This window comes from Clarias gariepinus, chromosome 12 (genome assembly GCF_024256425.1).
Source record: "Clarias gariepinus isolate MV-2021 ecotype Netherlands chromosome 12, CGAR_prim_01v2, whole genome shotgun sequence".
Classification (NCBI taxonomy): Eukaryota; Metazoa; Chordata; class Actinopteri; order Siluriformes; family Clariidae; genus Clarias; species Clarias gariepinus.
The window spans coordinates 15,387,719-15,408,413 of NC_071111.1; the positions used below are offsets into that span (position 1 = coordinate 15,387,719).

A 20,695-nucleotide genomic window follows, 5' to 3' on the forward strand; every position below is an offset into this window, starting at 1 on the left:
TCTCATCGCCGACAATAACCACCACCAAACAGGCACGATTGTTTTTTTTTTCTACTGGGGTACCTTCTAACCAATCAGCAATGGGAACCGTTTGACGAGCGCTGGAACTGACCAATCGTGTCTTGTCATATTAAAGCAACGCGTTCAAGCCAAAGACGCGCACTACAGTCATCAGCTGACCAGAGCTTCCGGCTCTCATGAGCACGTGACTGATACTGGGACGATCCTTAACGGCTTCGTCGAACGGCTTCCTATTGGGAATCTAGTGCACTACGTAGGGTATTTCCTGCCCTTAGTAGTGTACTTTAGCAGGGAATAAACCCAGCTGAGAGGAAGTGAAAGCTGAAGGGCTTTAAGTGGCTCCTTATGTGAAACAGTTACTAAACGCGAGTGCACTTTTTCTTTTTTAGTTTAAGAAAGCGTTTTTAATTTGGCAGCAAACATGGCGGCGAGTATTAAATTACATCTCGATACATTGTCGCATTTCACTTTTATTTGGGTGGTTTTACTACTGAGTAGCCTGGCCGTGATGGCCAAAACATACCACAGACCTAACATCGTGTTGATTCTCACCGATGATCTGGACATCTCCAACGGCGGGATGGTAATCTTTTGGAGATTATCCTTCTCTAATTCCCATGTGAATCGAGTAAACGAGGATTTTATTCTTCATGCATTATCATGATTTTCTTCATGTCACAGATTCCGTTAAACAAAACAAGGAAGCTGATTGGAGATGCTGGAATAACCTTTACAAACACGGTATGTATGTAGGTACAGTATGTAAGTGCATGCGTGCACGTGTATATATATATATATATATATATATATATATATATATATGTGTGTGTGTGTGTGTGTGTGCGCGTGCACCTCTGGTCAAAGTTTGGGTCACCCAAAAAAATTTGTAATTTCCCATGAAATCTTGCACTTTCAAATCTAATGTTGTTGTAAATGCTGTAAAAGGAAAACCTAGTCATAGACAGAATTCTCCCTTATCAGGAGTTACAGCCTTTCAGGCCTTCGAGATTCAAGCTGTCAATTTCATCCCATTTTTGTTAAATAACCTCAGTACGCTGGATTGGCTTAGTTGGCACTTTCTTTCTTTTTTTTTTTCTTCTCCCAAACTATACACTCAAGCTGTTCTCCCAAACAGCTCAAAATGATTGGGATGTGCTGATTGTGCAGGTCAATCCATTACAGATAGAATACCAGCTGATCGCTTCTTCATGAAACAGTTCTTGCATGGTTTGGGGCTGTGCTTTTGGTTTATTGTTCTGTTGAAGGAGAAAATTGGATTCAGCCAAGGGATTTTCTTTGAAGGGAGTAATTCATATTTTTATGGAAATTCTCCAGTCTCTTGGCAATTTATCACACGAAATGGAAATTTTCATAAAGCCCTCCTTCCTTTAAATAAGAACAGATTGAAAAGAGAGTTATTTCTTGCCATTTTAAGTCTAAAATCAGACTCCAAAAAATCCTGAAACATCAGATACTCGACTAGCCGGAAGATGCTCACTTTTTGATCCTTTAGTGAGTATTTAGCTATATAATGTTTTGTGTTGGTCTTTTGGGTTCTCGCGGCAAGAGGTCGCCACAGCGGATCTTCCGATGCAACCCGGGCCTTCCGCATGGCAAGCGAGAAACCTACCACTGAGCCACCAGTGCCCCCAGTTATCATTGATGTAAGCAGTTGCAAAAAAGGTTTTCTAATGGTTAGTGTTTAAACATAATAAACCTAAATTAGCTATTACTGTATAATGTGACAAACAACAGCAGCGACCTCTATGTAGTTATTCCATAAATAATACATTTTCATAGTCGTTAACAAAAAAAAGAGTAAATTTAATTTTAATTAAAAAAGAAAGTGTGGTAATCTTTTAACACTTGGAGAATTTTTAAGTGATCCCAAAATTTTGACCAGTTTTACATGTATGATGTACATCGAACTGCTATAACATTAACAACGCACAATTATATACCAATAAACTGGTGACCAGATCATGGGAACCCAGGGCTCATCTATGCCTGTAAGGACCAAAGACTATCCAGTCTGGTCTGATCCAACCATTTTTCTGAGGGGGGAGCAAAAAAGAAAAGCACCAGAACACCCAGTGTACCGGAGCCTGCTATGTGGGGCCTAGCAGGCAAATTCACCAGATCGATGGAGCATTCACAAAATGTTAATAGTTTTAATGTTCTGGCTGATCAGTGTATGTATGACTCTTCTTACTGTACAGTCTCGGCCAAAAGTTTTGAGAATTACATAAATATTGGAAATTGGAAAAGTTGCTGCTTAAGCTTTTATAATAGCAATTTGCATATACTCCAGAATGTTATGAAGAGTGATCAGATGAAATGCATAGTCCTTCTTTGCCATTAAAATTAACTTAATCCCAAAAAAACCTTTCCACTGCATTTCATTGCTGTCATTAAAGGACCTGCTGAGATCATTTCAGTAATCGTCTTGTTAACTCAGGTGAGAATGTTGACGAGCACAAGGCTGGAAATCATTATGTCAGGCTGATTTGGTTAGCCATCATTGCGTTGAATAAAAATGGCTTCACAGGCAAAGATATTGTGGCTACTAAGATTGCACTTAAATCAACAATTTATAGGATCATCAAGAACTTCAAGGAAAGAGGTTCAATTCTTGTTAAGAAGGCTTCAGGGTGTCCAAGGGAGTGGGCTCACTTACAATTTTGCTCAAAAACACAGCCAGAATGGTACCAAAACACCCTCCAACAGCAACTTTTTCCAACAACAGTTTGGTGAAGAACAATGCATACAACAATGCATACAAGTGGCTCTGGAAACAAAACATTGAAATTTTGGGTCCATGGCCTGAAACCTCCCCAGATCTTAATCCCATTGAGAACTTGTGGTCAATCCTCAAGAGGCGGGTGGACAAACAAAAACCCACTAATTCTGACAAACTCCAAAAAGTGATTATGAAAGAATGGGTTGCTATCAGTCAGGATTTGGCCCAGAAGTTGATTGAGAGCATGCCCAATCGAATTGCAGAGGTCCTGAAAAAGAAGGGCCAACACTGCAAATACTGACTCTTTTGCATAAATGTCATGTAATTGTCGATAAAAGCCTTTAAAACATAGGAAGTGCTTGTAATTATATTTCAGTACGTCACAGAAACAACTGAAACAAAGATCTAAAAACAGTTTAGCAGCAAACTTTGTGAAAAATGATATTTGTGTCATTCTCAGCTTTTGGCCACGACTGTATGTTTCCATGTTATGGGTAAAAATATGTAGAACTTGTACAAGGCAGTAGATGTAATGACCACACCGGATTCATTTAGAAAAACTTTCCTGATTGCTGATTTCCTATCCAGCTTTGCAATTTGATAGTCAGTTGCTAAACTATTAATCTGTTTTTAAACTGTTTATGTCAACGTAAAAAGCACAGAAACCCTATATTACTGGGGGAGGAACTTTAAAATGCCGAATTTTATCTCCTTGCTGACATATCCCACTCTGATCTGTCGTTGTCAGTTTGTTGCCAGTCCCCTGTGCTGTCCCAGCAGAGCCAGCATACTGACAGGCAAATACCCACACAACCACCGCGTGATCAACAATACATTGGAGGGCAACTGCAGCAGTCTTGCCTGGCAGAAGAGCCAGGAGCCTTCTACTTTTCCAGTCCTACTCCAGAAATATGGCTTCTATCAGACATTTTTTGCTGGGAAGTACATGAATGAGGTAACCTTTCTATTTTTAACTGTCTGCTTTGCCAGTTTGCGTGATGAAGATGCCATCCTGCTTCACTGGTTTCAATAAATATAATTTAACATGTTTGTATATGCAGTGGTTTATAATATAGGCTTGTTTGTCTTGGTTTTTATCAGGTATATTTATAGGAGCACTTTGTCAGTGTAGAGCGTAGCTCATCTTTATCTGTGTATAGTTCGACCACCATCCTTTTTTTGGTCCACTGCTGAGCAGATATCTGGGTTATCTGGGTGTAAATCATTCTCAGCACAGCAATGACACTGACAGGGTACAGACTTTTTAAACAGACTTAATGATCTCTTTTCTAAACTAACTTGCATTTTAAAGCTTTTTCTTCCATCAGTGGTAATCATCCTGCAGGCCAGGTCACGTCTGACCTCCTCGTTGGATGTTTTAGGTTAATGGGCTTTTTGTCAACACAACAATGTCGTCACTGTGTTCAAAAACACCAGCACCTTTGTTGTGCATGATCGTTATACCAGAACCATGCTAACAAATCATTCTCATGCAAGGAGTGCTGAGAATGATCCACCCAAGCAATTTCTGGTCATTATTCATACATGATTTATGAAATACAGGGCAGATAATGGATTAGCAGCAGCCATGGCCTGTTCCTGGCATCATGTCAGTGTTTGGTGCTGAATTTGGAAAACCACTTTACAGTCTACAGATGGGGAACACCAGTCTTCCTAGTAATTCCAATAACCTGCTAGTGTAATCCTAGAATGGTTAATACCTATAAGGCTGTTTTTTAATGCAAGTCATTAAAAGAATGTGTGGTTTATAACATAATATAACAAATGCTACTGTACTGTATGTGTACATGGTGATCAGTTTGACCTTTTGATGGAAAAAGTACAGCTTGTAAAATAATTCTTGGTTATGTCATGCATTATTAAACACACATCTGATTATGAAATGATAAAACTCTCAAAATAATGGAAACACAGTTGAGGTATAATCAAACTTTGTTGATAACAGACCTAGAACGTGCACCTGTATAGTACTGTAGGTGAATCTAAGGGCAACAATGTAGTAATAAGGTGGTAGATCATGCATTAGTTAAATTAGGATAAAATTTTATTTTAGATAGCAGCAGCTATGCTGGTGGATCCTCTTCAAGATAATCACAGCTTTATTGCACTTTTATTTGTTTATTGATTTATTTATTTTTTACTACACTATTCTATTTCAGTAGCACTCTTGTAGTCATGGTATCATGCCTAATGCAGATCAAACTGCCAAGCCAAATCATGATGAATTTCTGCCTAAATTTACCTGATTTATTTCATTTAACACATGACAAAGACCAAATAAGGAGGTAAAGAAACTTAAGTAGTTGGATATTACTGATATTTATCAAGCTCCAGCTGTTCTTTAAAGAAGAGTGTATTCACAGATTTATGATGAGGTGTAGAGTACCTGCATGTACGCTAACTTGGTACACCATGTATACTGGATATTCACTGTGTAAATTTATAACACATTTATTTGATTATGCCACCTGAGAAGAGGTACATGGCCACCAGTCATCACCAACATGAACACATCTTTGACTAGGATTATTCTTGTCTCCTTACTCCTAGCTAATGACCATCAGGTTGTGTTTTTACTACTTATGCTGTACATTAATATGCACATTATAATGCATTTTATGGGAATATATTTAACATTTAATAATATTTATTACAGTATTACATAGGGTTATGAGTAAGCTGATGTAAACACTAAACTTTTTTTTTTGTTGTTGTTTTTTTTTAGTACGGTAATAAGCAGGCTGGAGGAGTGGAGCATGTTCCCCCAGGCTGGGATTACTGGTTTGCATTGGTAAGGAAACACAAATGCCTCTTTGACAACCCTACAACACATTGTAAATGTTTTTGAGCATTTTTACACCAAAACACACATTATTTGTCTCTCCCGTTTACAGTGTTAACCTGCTGACATGTGACACCACCGCATTGTCATCAGGATTAAAATCTGCTTGTACATGCTTGCCTTGTTTATTTAAGGTTTATTGAGTATAATACCTCTGTCTTTGACACAGTTAGCAGGAGGTGATGATTCAGACCCTTCAGCACTGAGTTAATCCTATTCTAGACAGAAATGTTTCACATTATTTAAACTGGGTCCAATTATAAGGCTGGAGCAAGCAAATAAGGACATGTGAAATTACTGGAACTGGGTTAAGAACCCTTGGAAAGATGGTGCTGAACCATCAACTTTATGGAATAAATATGGTGAGAAGAATGTATAAATGGACATCACTTAAACACTTGAAGATGCAAGGAAAAAAATTCAACAAAACCATAGCTATGTTTAATAGTGAAAGTAACAGCGTTTCCATACACACAACATGATAAGAACTGATAAAATTGGGACGAATCAGCCATAAGTAAACCACTTGTTGGTAAGAATAACCAGAAAGAGTTTGCTAGGAAACATAAGGATTAGCCTTTGGAAGCATGGATAAAGGTCATGTGGTTTGATAAGTGCAGGTTGTCGTTATTTTAGAGCCCTGCTTCAGTTGGTTAGGTCTAGACACAGCAATGTTATGTTACTACAAAAATTATTTGGCTGCTGACCTAAATGTACTGACCAGGGTATTATATGAATGGATTTTTTCTTTTTTTCTTTTTTTATTTAACTCTGATTGCACAACTATATTCCAGGACACAAATCATGAAAGAGCATAAAGCAATATTTTGGCCATGCAGTGTATTTTTTTAGACTTGAGTGAATGGGTTTAAGATGGCTGTAGAGTTTCTGCTGCCTGCAGGATTAGTGCCTCAAGGTTATCAGATTGCTGTGTCGGTGAAAACATTGTAGGTTTTTACAAAAATAAAAACTTTCCAGTATTGAATAGCTCTAACAATTTTTTTTATCCCTATATTGTAGCTAGTGTAGAATTACAATCTTCTTGGGATGTATATTCCTTTATTTTTCTGACCCTTTATCTTTGCTTATTTATTACAGGACAGAAACTCAAAGTATTACAACTACACATTGTCAGTCAATGGAGTAGCACAGAAGCATGGAGAGAATTATTCTCAGGACTATCTTACTGACGTTCTGGTGAGTGCTACCACTCCATCACAAACACGTCCCTTTTTAATGATTAGGATGACACAGTGGTCGATTAAACTAAGTGCATGTTTTTTATATCTAGCGTTAATGCATTTAAAAAAAAGTTTTATATCCTTTCACTGTTAGGCCAACATATCACTAGACTTTCTCCAGTACAAGTCTAACTACAGGCCATTTTTCATGATGGTGTCTACGCCAGCACCTCACTCTCCCTGGACAGCTGCTCCTCAATATGAGGGGACGTTTTCCGGTGTGAAAGCCCCGAGAGATCCCAGTTTTAACGTTCATGGCAAGGTATGGTGCATGGTATATAGTATACATGAAATTTTTAGCATTTAGCCTGATCTATGAAAAACAAATAAGTGCTTTTTTTTTTTTTCATTTCTTAATTTAATTATAGGATAAACACTGGCTAATTCGACAGGCAAAGACACCAATGGCGAACTCTTCTGTGGAATTCCTCGACAATGCTTACAGAAAACGGTATTGTGGTGCACATTTTTAACTGACTGTTTAACACCATAACAATCAGTTATAATTATCATTTAATAATGATAACAAAAATGAAAATTTTTTCCAGTTTTAATTTTTTTATTTCTTTATCAGTTCTAGCAGCACAATGACAGCATACACTGCCTGGCCAAAAAAAAAACACGTGCACTACTATAATATTTGTTTGTCTTTTTAGCAGGCATTGTGTTGGTCAGTTCATGTGTGAAAATGATTCCTCATGCTCCCGGATCCACTCTTTAACTATTTTAGTGCTGGAATATACCAGTGCCATCAGGGAAGGAAAACTCATTGATGTGATGACCTGGTCATTTAGTACATTAAGGTCATCAGCTGAATTCATTTTATTGTTGTGGCTGCCTCCAGAAAGTTGTACAGTGGCCACTATGTATGATGTGTGCTTCACTTCAGGCGTTTTCCTTCCTACCCTGATGCCACTGTCAGTCTGGACTTGGACAACATGACCTTTTACCATTGCTTCAATGGCCAATCTTTATGCTCTCTAGCAAAATAAAGACTTTTTTTTTATTAGTCTCACTAGCAAGTGCTTTTCTTCAACCACACATCTGTTTAGTCCCAATCCTGTGATCTCTTATTGCAACGTGGCTGTGTTTTTACACAACTTTAGTCATTCTTCAGGGGTTTTTCCTCCTCGCCGCATTTGTCACCACCTTTTTTTTTTTTTTTCTTTTTTTTTGGCCAGCCTGAACTGCATGTGTGTTCTCTTCTGGTGAACAAGTTAATAGATGCATATTTGTGTGAAATTTTTTTATATTATGTAAAACAAATATTTAGTAATTAAAAAAAAACGTTTTTTAATGGTAGTTAAGCGATTAATCCCTAACATCCCTAATTGCCACACATTCTGAATTGTAAATGCATTCTTATGGTGGTTCCATACATCCACTAGGTGGCGTACTCTGTTGTCTGTAGACGACCTGGTGGAGAAGATGATAAAGAAACTGGAAGTCCGAGGAGAGCTGGAGAACACGTATATCCTTTTCACCTCTGACAATGGCTACCACACCGGTACGTCAGAACATAAATCCTGACTGATGCAGTTATCCATTTTTGCCGTACTTTACTGTAGATTTTTTATTCTTCTTCTTTTTTTCTTTCTTTCTCAGGACAGTTCTCTCTCCCCCTGGACAAGCGTCAGCTTTATGAGTTTGACATTAGAGTTCCTCTGCTTGTAAGGGGACCAAACATCAAGCCTAATCAGACCAGCCCAGTAAGTCCCACAAACCTTTAGAAAGCCCAGTAAATAACTTTAGTCAAGTGATGCTATACATTTCATTTAATGGAAACGTTGAATTATTTCTTTTTCCACTAGTTACTTGTAGCAAATATAGATTTGGGCCCAACTATCCTGGACATGGCAGGGTATGATGTCAATAAGACCCAGATGGATGGGATGTCCTTTCTGCCTGTTATGGTAGGTAGCAGTGGACAAATTTAAGTACAGGTTTAAATTTAAACACACCTGTAACGGTTTTTGTCCATTATCACCATTTAAATATTTACAGCGTTGGGGTGTTTTGTGTGTGATCTGAATCAGATTGGGAAGGAGAACAGCACAACATGGAGGACTGACTTTCTGGTGGAGTATGAGGGAGAAGGACACAATGTCTCAGATCCAACTTGTCCCAGTCTGGGTCCAGGTGTCTCGGTACGGGTGTCGGTGTGAATACATACCTGTGTAGTACCAGTCACAAGTTTGGACACAAGTTTGGATTTCATTTTCTTAATTCTAGAACAATACTGGAGATTTCTGTTCTGGAATAGTTTTCGCAAGAACAGTATTGTCAAGTGCATTTGCAAAACCCAACAATCACCATGATGTAACTGGCTCTCATGGAGAACATCTCAGGAAAGCAAGACCAAAACGTACCTCTGCTGCAGAGAAGTTTATTTAGAGTTACCAGCCCCTCAGATTAAAGCCGTTATAAAGTATTATAATATATTATAAGCGTAATTATTGTGGTAGATAATAACATCTGAATATCAACTGTTCAAAGGGGATTATTGTATATTTTAAATGCTTTGTTTTACAGTTTAGAAATGAATCAAAATTAGGAAAGATGATTGAATTAAAATGGTGTGTCCAAACTTTTGACTGGTAGTGTACAATATGTAAAAACCAAAATGAGCATTCTCAATTACAGTACTGTATTTTCTTTCTTTAGGAGTGTTTTCCTGACTGTGTGTGTGAAGATGCATATAACAATACATATGCCTGCATTCGCACAGTCTCTCAGACTACCAACCTGCAGTACTGTGAGTTTGATGATAACGAGGTAAACAGAAATATACAGACATTATTTTTATTTATTTATATTATTCAAATTTTTTTAATTAAATTTTTTGACCCAGACGTTGGCTGGCTTGTGGTCCAAGGTTACTTTATCAGCCAAATATGCACCCTCCTTTTTAATTCTTCAATTCTTTTTTTTTTTTTTTATTCTATTTCTGTTTAAAGAAAACAATAACTGTTTATCCATTTGTACTATGCACTCCACTCGCATGCATGCATGACAGTAACTGCTGATGATCTTTACCTCTGGTACATTTTAGAGGAGGATTAAATAAATGAAACTTTTTGTGAACCCATGTGTATTGTCTTACATTTCCACAGCCAGTTTTCATTTCTCACTGTCTCTTTAATATCTAGGTGTTTGTGGAAGTGTATAACCTAACAGCAGACCCCTTCCAGCTGACAAATATTGCCAAAAGCATCGATCAGGAGGTTCTGGAGAAAATGAATCATCGATTGATGATGCTGCAGTCGTGTTCAGGACAGTCCTGCAGGACACCTGGGGTCTATGATCCACGGTTAGTGCTTCTAAACCGAACACCTTAAAGACGTTCCTAATAAATATTGAGTTGTTTGAATTTTAAAGGCGTTTTGTGACTGACAATCTGGACACCATGGAACCAGTTAAGATCATTACAGTGATGTTGGAAGTATTAATCAGGTAAGGTTAAGGAAGTCAGTTACAAAGTCACAGCTTCAAAATAAAAATGGCATACTCTGAAAGGGGAAAAAATATGAATTCTGTATTGTCAGTACATGTATTGTAATCTGATGGGTCACCTTATAAGTATATTTATTTATTTATATATATCATTTATAATAAATGATTGAAGTTGAAATGTGTTTAAAGAATTTCTGATTTATTCATAAAATAAATAAAAACTAAACACATAAACACAAATGTCTGAACACACAAGTATGTAGATTATGTAATTCATAACTAAGAGAAGCACAACCCTTGGATTTGTTTTTATTTTAAGAGGACATGGAAGGCAAAGCAGGGCTGGAGCATAAGGTCCCGGGAACTGTACTTGACCCTGTCCTATTGTGTCACATAAACTGAAATTTACAGTTCGTTGACAAATTAAAGGGAAGTCTTAGTGATAAGCTGCCAGGACAGTTTCTCAGGAACTGCACTAGAGGGATGAACACTATTCTTTTTAAAACTAAAATTCTCCTTAAAAATGGTGCTTTGATAAGGATGTTGTCTAACTAGTCGGTCCAAAATTCTCCCTGCAAAAGCTATGTGGTATATCACGACTCATATTGCGTATGTATAAATCACGCGAAAGGGAGTGCTGTTGTCATGAATTACAGCACACCTGATAGAACAAACTAACCACGGCTTGCGGAGCCGGCAGCAGACAGTTGTGTAATTACATGGCTAAAAGTAGTTTTAAATTCTTACCGTGCAGCCGAAAGACTGGGAGAACAAACAATAGATGTAGTGGACAGTCCTGTAAATCTCTTTATTTCCACTTATTCTGTTTTAGAATATCAGCTACAATAACTTTTGGGTTTCAGGGTTAAATCCCAAATTGCATTAAAAGGAAAGCTAGTTTGCTAGGGTATACAACAATTTAGGATTCAAGATTCAGCCTTTCATTAGAGGCAGCGGCGAAACAAGGAGGTTATCTTTTTTTTTTTTTTTTTTCTTTTTTTTTTTTTTTAATGTGGGTTTTGGCATGTAGCTGTTCTCTCATTAGTATTGGCAGATGGCACTGACCTACTACTAAACACATGCTGGAGACTGACAGTTTCTAACATAATTAATGATTATCGAATGTCTAGGACATCCCAGTGCTGTTACTGTCCATTATCACCACTCGTGAAATGCCTCTTGTCCAATCAGATTACTAAGTTTGAACTACCCGTTGTATAATACAATTTACAAAAGTTTCAAACTGATTATAAAAAAAGTTCTTTGTGGCCTGTAGATGAAGGACAATGTATTGGTATTTTGTTTTTTGTAATTGACTCAGCTTGTTGCTTCTGTTCATCTTTTCAAGGTTTAAATTTGACCCTCGGACGATGTTCAACAGTCTCAGGCCTCACGGAAGCCAGCTGCGGCCGACATTAAAGTAAAGAAGGAAAGCAAGAATTCGAAATCCCTGCCTTGCTGTTGCCTTTTGTCCTGATCTTCCCTTTGAGATCGTCGCTGTCTCATCCACACTTGGTTTAAGGTTCGAGGGGTTATAGGAACAGGACACTTCTCTGCTGCAGTCATCCATTTGTGTTTTTCCGTAGTTTCCGACGGCCGAGATTTCAACATAGGATGACATTTCGTATTGATTATTGATCAGATGGCATTTCTTCCTGCCTTTTGTTGAATTATTTTTGCGTCTTTTAGATTTAACAATTTAAGCAGGTTAGGATAGAGTAGAGTAGCAGAGATTCCGGTTTTAAAACCAAATATCTTAAAAAATAAAAATAAAAAAGAGAGAATCATCTTCTTGTACCATCGAAGCACTAGAGCTTATATTTCAAACTTTAGGCCTTAAATTTTTCCACAGTAACATTTAACATGTTGGAAGATCTTGTTAGGACATTTTAGTGCTGTGGTCAGTCAATGCCAAAGTTTAAATAACTGAGTTAATTTTGTTTCAGTAAGCACAGTGCCTAAATCTGACCAGCAACGAGTTCTTTCTCTTCATTACATTAAAATTGACATCTACTGATCATTGGGGAGGCAGGGACCCTTATACCAATACACGAGAGTCACAGATGCACATGTGAAGGCTGTACAAATCAGTTTTAATTCCGTTGTGAATGAGCCAAAGGGATCACAGTACTCTAGCTAGGTCATTAATAACTATTTAATCTGAATTGTTGTGGGGTTTTTTTGTGCAAGAAATATTTTACCACACAAGTATGTACGAGGGATCTGAGACACTACATGTTGCTCTGCTAAACACTGCATTAAGCAACAGCAGCTTCACTAATGAGGGAATGTGTTCCACTTTTGTATTGTTACGTGTCAGATAATTGAATGTGTTCATCCGTAAAAATTATGAGTTTATATGAAATGGTTTATGTTAAATGCCTGCATACATAAAATAACTGCTCGTCACTGGAGTCAATATTATACCTAATTTTACTGAGGCACTTTGTTGATGAAAACGTTGTGTTTAACTGCACATTTCTTTGAGTCATTTTCCTGTAGTTAAATTTTTTTTTTCCCCCATAGTTTGCTCAATAAAAATTCATGACCTTACTCTGTTTCTGTTTTTGTTTTCCCTTCTGCTGATCTTTCCTCCATATTTATGACATTCATGTGGTTTCTGTGGCTGAGCAGATATTTCTTTAAACAGCGTACACAGCATTCACAATTGCCCACATTGTGTGTTGATCTGTGTGTTCAAGTCTAGTCTCACTACAAGGACAAATGACCGTTATGGAAATTACACAAAAATCCAAGTTCAGCAAATGCTCTTGCTCACTGAAGAATTACTCCCTTTAAACCAATGTTCGTACGGCTCATATTCAGCGCCTGGTCTGTTATAGCTTTGTTATAAAACTACGAATATCTAGGTCTCTTGGATAATATTGACATTCTCTTCTTACTTCCCACAGTGAAGGTTTAGACTCAAATGCTGTAAGAAATAGACAGGAAACAGGACTGTTGATGTGAGCTCATTATAAGCAGGGCTGTGTCCGCTTGCTTTATCTGATCTTACACAACACTCTGTTCGATATGAGAATCAAACTTAATCTGAGATCACTCCTCCTTCTTTCCAAATATTACATCTTTACTTTGCATTATTTGTTGAGTGCCTGTGGCTCTTTTTTTAAAAGTTTTTTTTTTCAATATTTAGGTATATTTAATAAAATTATAACATTGATGTGGAAAGCATTTATAATGTAATGGTTCCAGGTCTCCTTTGTGTGCCATTGGCCAGTTCCAGAGACGAAGATTCTTTGTCTTAAAATGAACTCGGCTAACAATTATTGTTTCAAAATATTTTAAAGTTTCCTTTACTGAAATCTATTCCTACTTAATTGGGCATATTGCATTAATCTAGGCTGGTCCAGAGAATCTTTCCCAAATTATGGAACACACAAGCATCCCTGCTACTAAAGTACACTCATACAAACCTGACTGATCAGTGTTTTTATTAGTTACATGTCAGCATACAAATAGCAACATGTAACTTATACCACTAGATGGCAAAAATTTTGCATTATACACTAATCAGCTGCAAGAAGTCTGAAATTATTTCCTAGATGGAGTTAAAGGTCTAAGAATTGATATCCAGCAATCATCCACAACTTCACCTCCATTACCAAGTGAACTGAATAACATTATTTATATCCCAGTAAACTGGCAACAGAAATATGGACTCATTTCTGCCTATCCAGTCCGAACTCGCAGAAAAGCCAGTGTAACACAAATTCCTGAAAAAAGCCAATTCCCAGAGGGGCCAGAGCTGCCCTGGTGGTACAAGGAGTACCCAAACCCTATTGGTTTAAAATGCTTTGGGTTTTAATGTTATGGCTGATTGGTGCAGATAAACTGTTAAATTTAGGGTGATCAAACAATTAGAGTATTAACATTAAATAAAATTAGGATTGTTGTTGATCATCCACCCAATCTTTCTCTTTTTACATTTTTTTCTTTTTCTTTAGTAACTGCTAATATTAAACGAAACAAACAACAACATCACAAATACAAATCTTTATTATAATGTTATGCATTTGGCACAGTCCACCTCACAGCACTGATCTCTCTCAGCCAGTTTCATGATCAGTAGCCAAGCAAATCCTAAAACAGCTCAAGACAAATCTTAAGACAGACTGGCTGTGTTCATTTAACACGTTTATCAGGTTTGGTTTTGGACTGTTTGAGATCCTGAAATGACCAGTGGGAGATGCAATGTTTTGGGCTTCATTTTTGAATCCCAACAACAATAAGGTAAATGCAGTTAAAAGTAGACAAGTTTCACTCTCACAAGGCAGACCTTGCAAAAAAAAAAAAAAAGAACAAGGAATTAAAGTTTCATAAATCATGGTTTAGCAAAATAAAGTGTTTAAAAATCAAGAGCGTCTTTCTCTATAAATCAACAGTCATGTGCTGCAACACCAGAGAGTGGTGTCCTTCACAGCCAGAACCAATATGCATGGATTAATATAATGCATGCATTTATACAAGAAATTCCTTTAGTAGTATTACACATTACACATACTTATAGCGCTTAGTGGAGATTTTAAGAACAGGTTACTAAAATGTGATGTATTTGGACAACTGGAACATTCACAGTATTGCTCTACAAAATAACAGAACTACTGAAGCTTGCTTGGTCTTAAAACATCAAGTACAGACAAAGCTTCCATGGGACACAATGAACTATAAAATGTAGAGTTATTGTCATATAGTAATGTAGGATTTAAAAAAAAGCATCCAAAGCTGACAAAAATAAAAGCCTTTCCCTGAATTACAATGTAAAGTGCCCAAAATGGTTTACTATCTACTACTAACATCACAAGAGCGCTGGGTGAGTGTCAGTCTTACCCTTATCACAACAGAACATTAGCGCATAATCATCAACGTCTTATTGATTTAAAAAAAGGAAAAAAATCCTGTAATGATGAAAACTTTTGATTCTAAAATATATTTAACCCAGTGTTTAGGAGTAAATGTTGCCATGGTGACATGAGCTCACAGGCTATGCGTATATCAAGTAAAACAAGCTCTTAAAATGCAGCAGGCACTAAATTCTCTAGACTCTACATTTAAATTAAATATGCAATTTTACACTTTTCTTTGGTTATTAAAAAAAAAAAAAAAAAAAACATTTAAAGTAAGAAAAAAAACCTAAAACCTCAACAGGTGAACAAAGACTGTGAAGTTAAGATGCTATTACAGCAGATGACCACAAGATGTCCCCACATCACCAGACATAAAATAAGGCAAAACTAGCAAAAACAATTTCTAATAAAATATGCATAGGTATAATTTTTTTTTGTTGTTTAAACAAAAAGAAAAAAGATAAAACAAACAAAAAAAATAAATCAACCACTGATACACAAGTATCATTTTAAAAACTTGAACATGGTGTAAATGTTCATTGCGACAAATGAGCACAGATTGTCTGACCAATTGTCTGCTCTTTAAGACCTTTCTGCTGACTTCTGCATAGAAGGAACTAGCGTGGGCTAGTACACATTAAAACAGCATCTTAAAGAGAGCTATGAGTACAAAATGCAAACTTTTTATTCAGATTGTCACTTATCTTTTTTATGTTATCAATACTTCCATTCAATGATTATAAACGTGATTATAACTTTTCCCTCATGCACAGTTTAACAGCATTAAATTTAAGAGATCTTGAACAGCTGCATCTGAAATACGATAGACACTTAGCCTACAGCCTGGCACGGCAAGACCGTCTTTCAGCCTGCATCTTTAATCTACGATATTAGGCTTAATGACTTTTTTAGAGCTGGATAGCACCCCCATCCCCCCATAAGACCACTGCCACAAAGCCCACGCCTTGTTCTTTCTTCTGTTACAGGATCTGATAATGCGAGGATATTATACATAATCACTCGCAGTTTCTAACTGTCGCTTGGCACTAACAAAAGACAAGTCAATCTCTTAAGGTCAGCCTGAGCATCAGATCTGCATTCATTATGTTTGTTCCCAGACCAGTGCAGTTCCTCTAAATGCATTTCAACTTCCTCTATCTCCATAGGTCAACTTCCTGCAATTGCTTCTGCTCCATGACAACACGGCCTACTTTTCTAGAGTTCAGAAGTCTTTTCATCAGCCTCTGAACTACTTTGGCTTGAACCGAACAAGTCAACCAGCATTTCACTTTCTGTCCATTCTCATGCCTTTTACTTACAAGTTTCCTACAATCGTATCTTCCTTCTTCTTCTGTTCTTATCGTTTTTTTTTTGTTTGTTTGTTTTTTTTACACGACACTTTCTATCTGTATTCCCAACCCCAAGATCTTCCTTTCCAAAAAAAAAAAAAAAAAAAAGGATTGTCAGTTTGGTTTCCTGATATGAGGGGTCAGTCGATGGGCCTGGTAATACTAACATCGGTACTGCAGCTTGTCTCTGTTCCTCATAGTTCTTAGACTCAGGCAATATAAATATAAAAACCATTTTTATGCAAACTCGGACTATAAACTAAATCTCCATCAGGTCTACTTCCATCGAAACAAGGTCACCTTACTTTTTCTTTGGTAAATCAAACTTGCTGGTCAGCATTACCTACAGTTACTGCCTTTCTACTCATTTAATTTTGGATTGTTGCTATGACTCTTAAAAATAAGACTCTTAAAATATAGATAACGAAAGAAGAAAGCTTCCCCATATAAATAAAAAAACAAAAATATGTACAAGCCATAGAATATATCAATTAAATAAAATAATCAGAACAGATTCTCAAGCTTGCTTCATTCACAAGATCAAGAGGTAACTAAACAAGGGAGAAAAAAAAAGTGTGTATGATGGAAATATGGCGTGTGGTACACATTAAAAGGCAACCGTCATATGTTCTCTGGAGAACAGAGTTTCTGAGAGACACGCATCACAGTTCATTCTGTGTGACTCCTGACACGCCAGTCCACTTTATCTCAGTGTGTGTGTGTTGTTGTGTATAAAGAATTGTTAATTATGGTTGTTAATCACTCGAAGTGCCCTCTCCAACTTCTCTTTGTAGATGTTGTAACGTGCAGTGATCACACGGACCTGGTCCTGTTCCTCCTTGTCCAGGATGCGCAGAAAGTTCTGCAGCTCGGGGATGGAGAAAGCGTCCCACTATAAAGGAAGAGAAGGACGTGCAGATCAAAAGACGTGTTCCAACAAGTAGATCCTCACACTAATGACCTGCTCTGAGGCAGTAAACATGAGCAAGTCCTCACCATGACTTCTCCTGTCTGCTGCTCTCTCAGGACGAAGCTGAGTGTGTCCAGGTTTGGCCCGGCCAGCAGACGCAGGAGCAGAGGGTGCTCTCCTTCTGACAGCTTACATACACACACTGTGAGGAAAAAACAAACAAACAAACAAACAAACAAACAAACAGACAACCATTATCTATAGTGAAATAAATATGAAATACAGAACACATGGGCTGCATGATTATGATGGGAAATAATAACCTAGTTATCGAAAGAATATCACAACAGATAATGCACAAACCTATAATATTGATCCTTCCATTATCTGAGAGAATCACTAAGATGCTGAACAATAAATAAACAAAGATTTTTGATAAAGATGGATAAAACTAATCATTTCTTACAAATAATGACTCATTAAAGATTGATACTGTATTTACCACTAATCAAATATCTCTATACTCTATCACTATGAAGAACTGAGGAAAATCAAACCATGCCATCCTTATAAAACTTAAAATAATTCAGCAGCAACGGCTAATCATTTTTTTCCCCAAACACCATCGTAGAGATAACACTTGTTAGCAAATAAAGTCACTTGGGAGGAAAAAAAAAACCTGGTTGAAGCAGTGACTGTAAATGCTGCAGTAAAACATATACGCAACACATAATAAGGAAGTACTCTTCTGGTGGAATGACATCATTCGTTTGCATTTCTAAGAAACAAACAAACTAGATAAAGGTGTCATAATACTTTGGACTCACGTTACTCTACATTGCCTCTAAACAATGGGCCTAGTGGTAAATCTGGATAAGATAAGAAAGCGAGCGAGCAGGGCTTCCTTAACAGATGTGGAACAAAAACAATATCCAAAACACTAACAGAAAAAGAAACACTTAAAGAGATTCCACTAAGAGATGATCAGACCTGGTGTCTGATCATCTCTTAGTGGAATCTCTTTAAGTGTTTCTTTTATTGAAGACGAACCAATAAAAAGCGACTCCTATCACCCTTGACTAACCCCACTGAGGATATCTAATGCCTGTTACGGGACTTTCTGAACTCGTGATCGGCCGCTCCCTTTTCTTCTGCAAGTGAAAAACATTAAAATGGTTGTGACTTTTGTTCCTGTTTGTTTTGATATTGCTTCCTACAGGTTAGTAATGCTACAGTACCGTGCTGGTGGCGTAGTGGTTAGCACTGTGGCCTCGCACCTCCAGGGTCGAGGGTTCGAGTGTTGTCTCATCTGGTCTGTGTGTGTGTGTGTGTGTGTGTGTGTGTGTGTGTGTGTGTGTGTGTGTGGAGTTTGCATGTTCCCCCTGTGATTGGTGGATTTCCTCTGAGTACTCTGGCTTTCTCCCACAATCCAAAGACATGCAGATTAGGCTAACTGGGATTTCCAAATTGCCGTATTTTGTGTGTGTGTGTTTGCTTTTGCCCTGTAATAGACTGGCACCCCGTGCAAGGTGTATCCTGCTTAATGCCTCAAGTCTCCTGGGATTGGCTCCTGGACTCTTGTGACCCTGTACAGGATAAGTGGTATGATGTAATGAGGTAAAAGGAACAAGTTAATAATTGTTGTTTATAATTTGGATGGAGTTGAAAAATTATTCTCATGGTATGATGTAATGAGATTCAGGTGAACTACAGAAGTCTCTTGCTTTCTGACTGTGTTTAAATGAGGAGTGCGCTTGCTGATTAATTTCATGGCATTAGGATTTCATTAGGACGGGGCGGGGCCATCTGTTTATATATTGTGCCTACAATTCAAACGTGTACAAAATGTTCCTGCCTGTTTAATATAGCTGTATCGAAACTTTTTTTGATTCAAATTAAAATAACTTAGATTTAAATGACCAGTTCAAAATCTATACAAACGTAACAATAACGTAATACCTTCTAATAATAGTTGTTATACATTTACTGTGTATAATCGTAGGCTATATAATAAATTTTTGTATATTATGCTGTATTGTTTTTCCATGACTGCAACATTTTAAAACCGACTTTTTTTGTTAAGATACAATTCGGTCATTTACACACACACACACACACACACACACACACACACACACACACACACACACACACACACACACACACAGCTGTAGCGTCTCTGGCATGATACGTGTCATAATTTTCATGGTACACTGCATTTTGTCGCTGTGATGTGGGCTGAAATAAGAGTCACTTTGTTCTCTGTAATAAACTCTAAAGCAGAACTTTCTGGACGGATTAAAAATCTTATCGCACTTCGCAAATCTGCTTAGTTGGTCTAGACAGGGCATTTAATTATGAGCTCACAGTCTTAGCACATGTCATTTAACAAGAAGTGTAACACACTGATGTGTGTGTGTGTCTGTGTGTGTGTGCCCCCCCCATACCACAATCCACATTCCTATCCCTTGGAGTGCCGCTAGAGGGGATTTCAGAGAAAGGAAAAAGAAATAAAGAGGAGCCCTGACATTCCTGTCTCTGCAGGGAAGACGTGTCTGAGACACCCAGACAGACGGTAGCGTCAGCACATTTCCCCTCTACAGGCGTATGATCTACAGCACGTCTTCTCTTTACTTTATTTAATTTAATGTCTCCCTCATCTCCGTACAGAGGCTTAGGTTGCAGTGTGTATGTAGAGGGGGTATCTGGGGATAGACCACCACTACTACAGTACTGCACACTGTCTGAGCTTAACTCAAAAACACAGGAAGTTTATCAGCGAGACATGTGTGCAGTATTTTTGATGTCAGAGGAGCCCCTGAGCAGCAGGACGTCTGAGCCCTGGTTACAGACGAGCCAGCTGGATTGGTTTCTTATGGAAGTCGAGAGAGGGCCTTGAAAGGGTAGTCGGCGAAGAGGACCCTAACTGGAGATCTGTGTACAGTAACACTAGCGTCGAGTGTACCAGCTGTCTACAATCTAATATGTTTGTGTGTGTGTGTGTGTGTGTTATTCAGATGTTCTTGGCACAAGAACATAATCATATACTCGGAGTATCAGCACTACTCGAGCCAAGCCTGAGTCTATAAATACACACACTTCAAGTGCATGCCTGTTTGCTGGTCTAATCTTGCTGTGGCAAGCCTGTCATCCTGGTACACACACACACACACACACACACACACACGCAGAGCAGAATGAGGTGGTAGTTACTGGTTCACATCCATGTATATTCACACACTACTCGTGGCTC

At 37.7% G+C, this 20,695-nt stretch overlaps 2 protein-coding genes across 3 annotated transcripts in view; one reads left to right on the plus strand and one right to left on the minus strand.

The window, feature by feature from the left end:
• Positions 1-254: 254 nt before the first annotated feature.
• Positions 255-12,871, plus strand: gnsa (glucosamine (N-acetyl)-6-sulfatase a). The gene is made up of 14 exons (XM_053508518.1): positions 255-604; positions 703-762; positions 3,510-3,716; positions 5,508-5,573; positions 6,723-6,821; positions 6,960-7,127; positions 7,234-7,316; positions 8,254-8,372; positions 8,471-8,574; positions 8,677-8,778; positions 8,902-9,012; positions 9,530-9,640; positions 10,015-10,175; positions 11,667-12,871. The coding sequence occupies exons 1-14, from the start codon at positions 443-445 to the stop codon at positions 11,740-11,742; spliced, it is 1,629 nt and encodes a 542-aa protein (XP_053364493.1). The 5' UTR covers positions 255-442; the 3' UTR covers positions 11,743-12,871.
• A 1,446-nt stretch (positions 12,872-14,317) lies between these two features.
• Positions 14,318-20,695, minus strand: part of rassf3 (Ras association domain family member 3) — a 52,230-nt gene continuing 45,852 nt past the window's right edge. For both annotated transcript variants that reach the window (XM_053508943.1, XM_053508944.1), the window contains 2 exons: positions 17,529-17,644; positions 14,318-17,424 (listed from right to left, as the gene is read on the minus strand). In XM_053508943.1, coding sequence (XP_053364918.1) covers positions 17,275-17,424; positions 17,529-17,644 — 266 coding nt within the window. In that variant the 3' untranslated portion in view covers positions 14,318-17,274. The remainder of the gene's footprint in view (positions 17,425-17,528; positions 17,645-20,695) is intronic.